This window comes from Penaeus monodon, chromosome 30 (genome assembly GCF_015228065.2).
Source record: "Penaeus monodon isolate SGIC_2016 chromosome 30, NSTDA_Pmon_1, whole genome shotgun sequence".
NCBI classification, from domain to species: Eukaryota; Metazoa; Arthropoda; class Malacostraca; order Decapoda; family Penaeidae; genus Penaeus; species Penaeus monodon.
In genome coordinates, this window is record NC_051415.1 from 29,657,626 (window position 1) to 29,658,220 (window position 595).

Below are 595 nucleotides of genomic sequence, written 5' to 3' on the forward strand. Positions count from 1 at the left end.
TAATTGTGTATCATGTAATCATATTTAGCCCTATGCTCAATTTATCCCTTAACCCTTTGCAGTATTAAAAGATTTCAAGATAAAGTGCCCAGCAGCGTTAATCAAAGAAGATATATATTTTTCATCTATTTCAGTTGTCCTTACCTTGTGAAGAACTTTTCAGAATGTGATTGTAAAGAAAAATAACAGTTTAATGACAGAACAAGGGAAAGGAATATACCTGTGAATAGTTCTTATTGCTCTTTGTTCATTGTTTGGTTAATTAATACCATCATTTTGAAGATAATTAATGAAATGTAATTTTGATTGCTGGATATATCAGAAAAGAGCAGCTTAAGGGTTAAGTGTTAGTAATTCGGATATGCATGTTAATGATAACTCTACTTCTAGTTTCTACAAACGTCACCGTCACAGACTAGGCTACAAGAACAGACTGGGCAGTTGTTCATCTTTAGCCCAGGCAAACAGTGCTCTTACTGTAGAAGACACAACATCTGTTCATCTTTGGGTTGGTAAAGATTATGTCAATTGGATAAGCAAAGACTTGAATAATCTGGATAAACCATTTCAAGGTAAGGTCGAGTTAAAAAAAAAA

The 595-nt window shown here is 33.1% G+C and overlaps 1 protein-coding gene across 2 annotated transcripts in view; it reads left to right on the forward strand.

Moving 5' to 3' along the window:
* The window catches only part of LOC119592689 (phospholipase D1-like), a 27,716-nt gene that overhangs the window by 21,875 nt on the left and 5,246 nt on the right, over positions 1-595 (forward strand). Inside the window, exon 19 of one of the 2 annotated variants that reach the window (XM_037941603.1) lies at positions 391-572. In XM_037941603.1, the coding sequence (XP_037797531.1) occupies positions 391-572 (182 nt within the window). The remainder of the gene's footprint in view (positions 1-390; positions 573-595) is intronic. The other variant, XM_037941605.1, reaches the window with a different exon arrangement.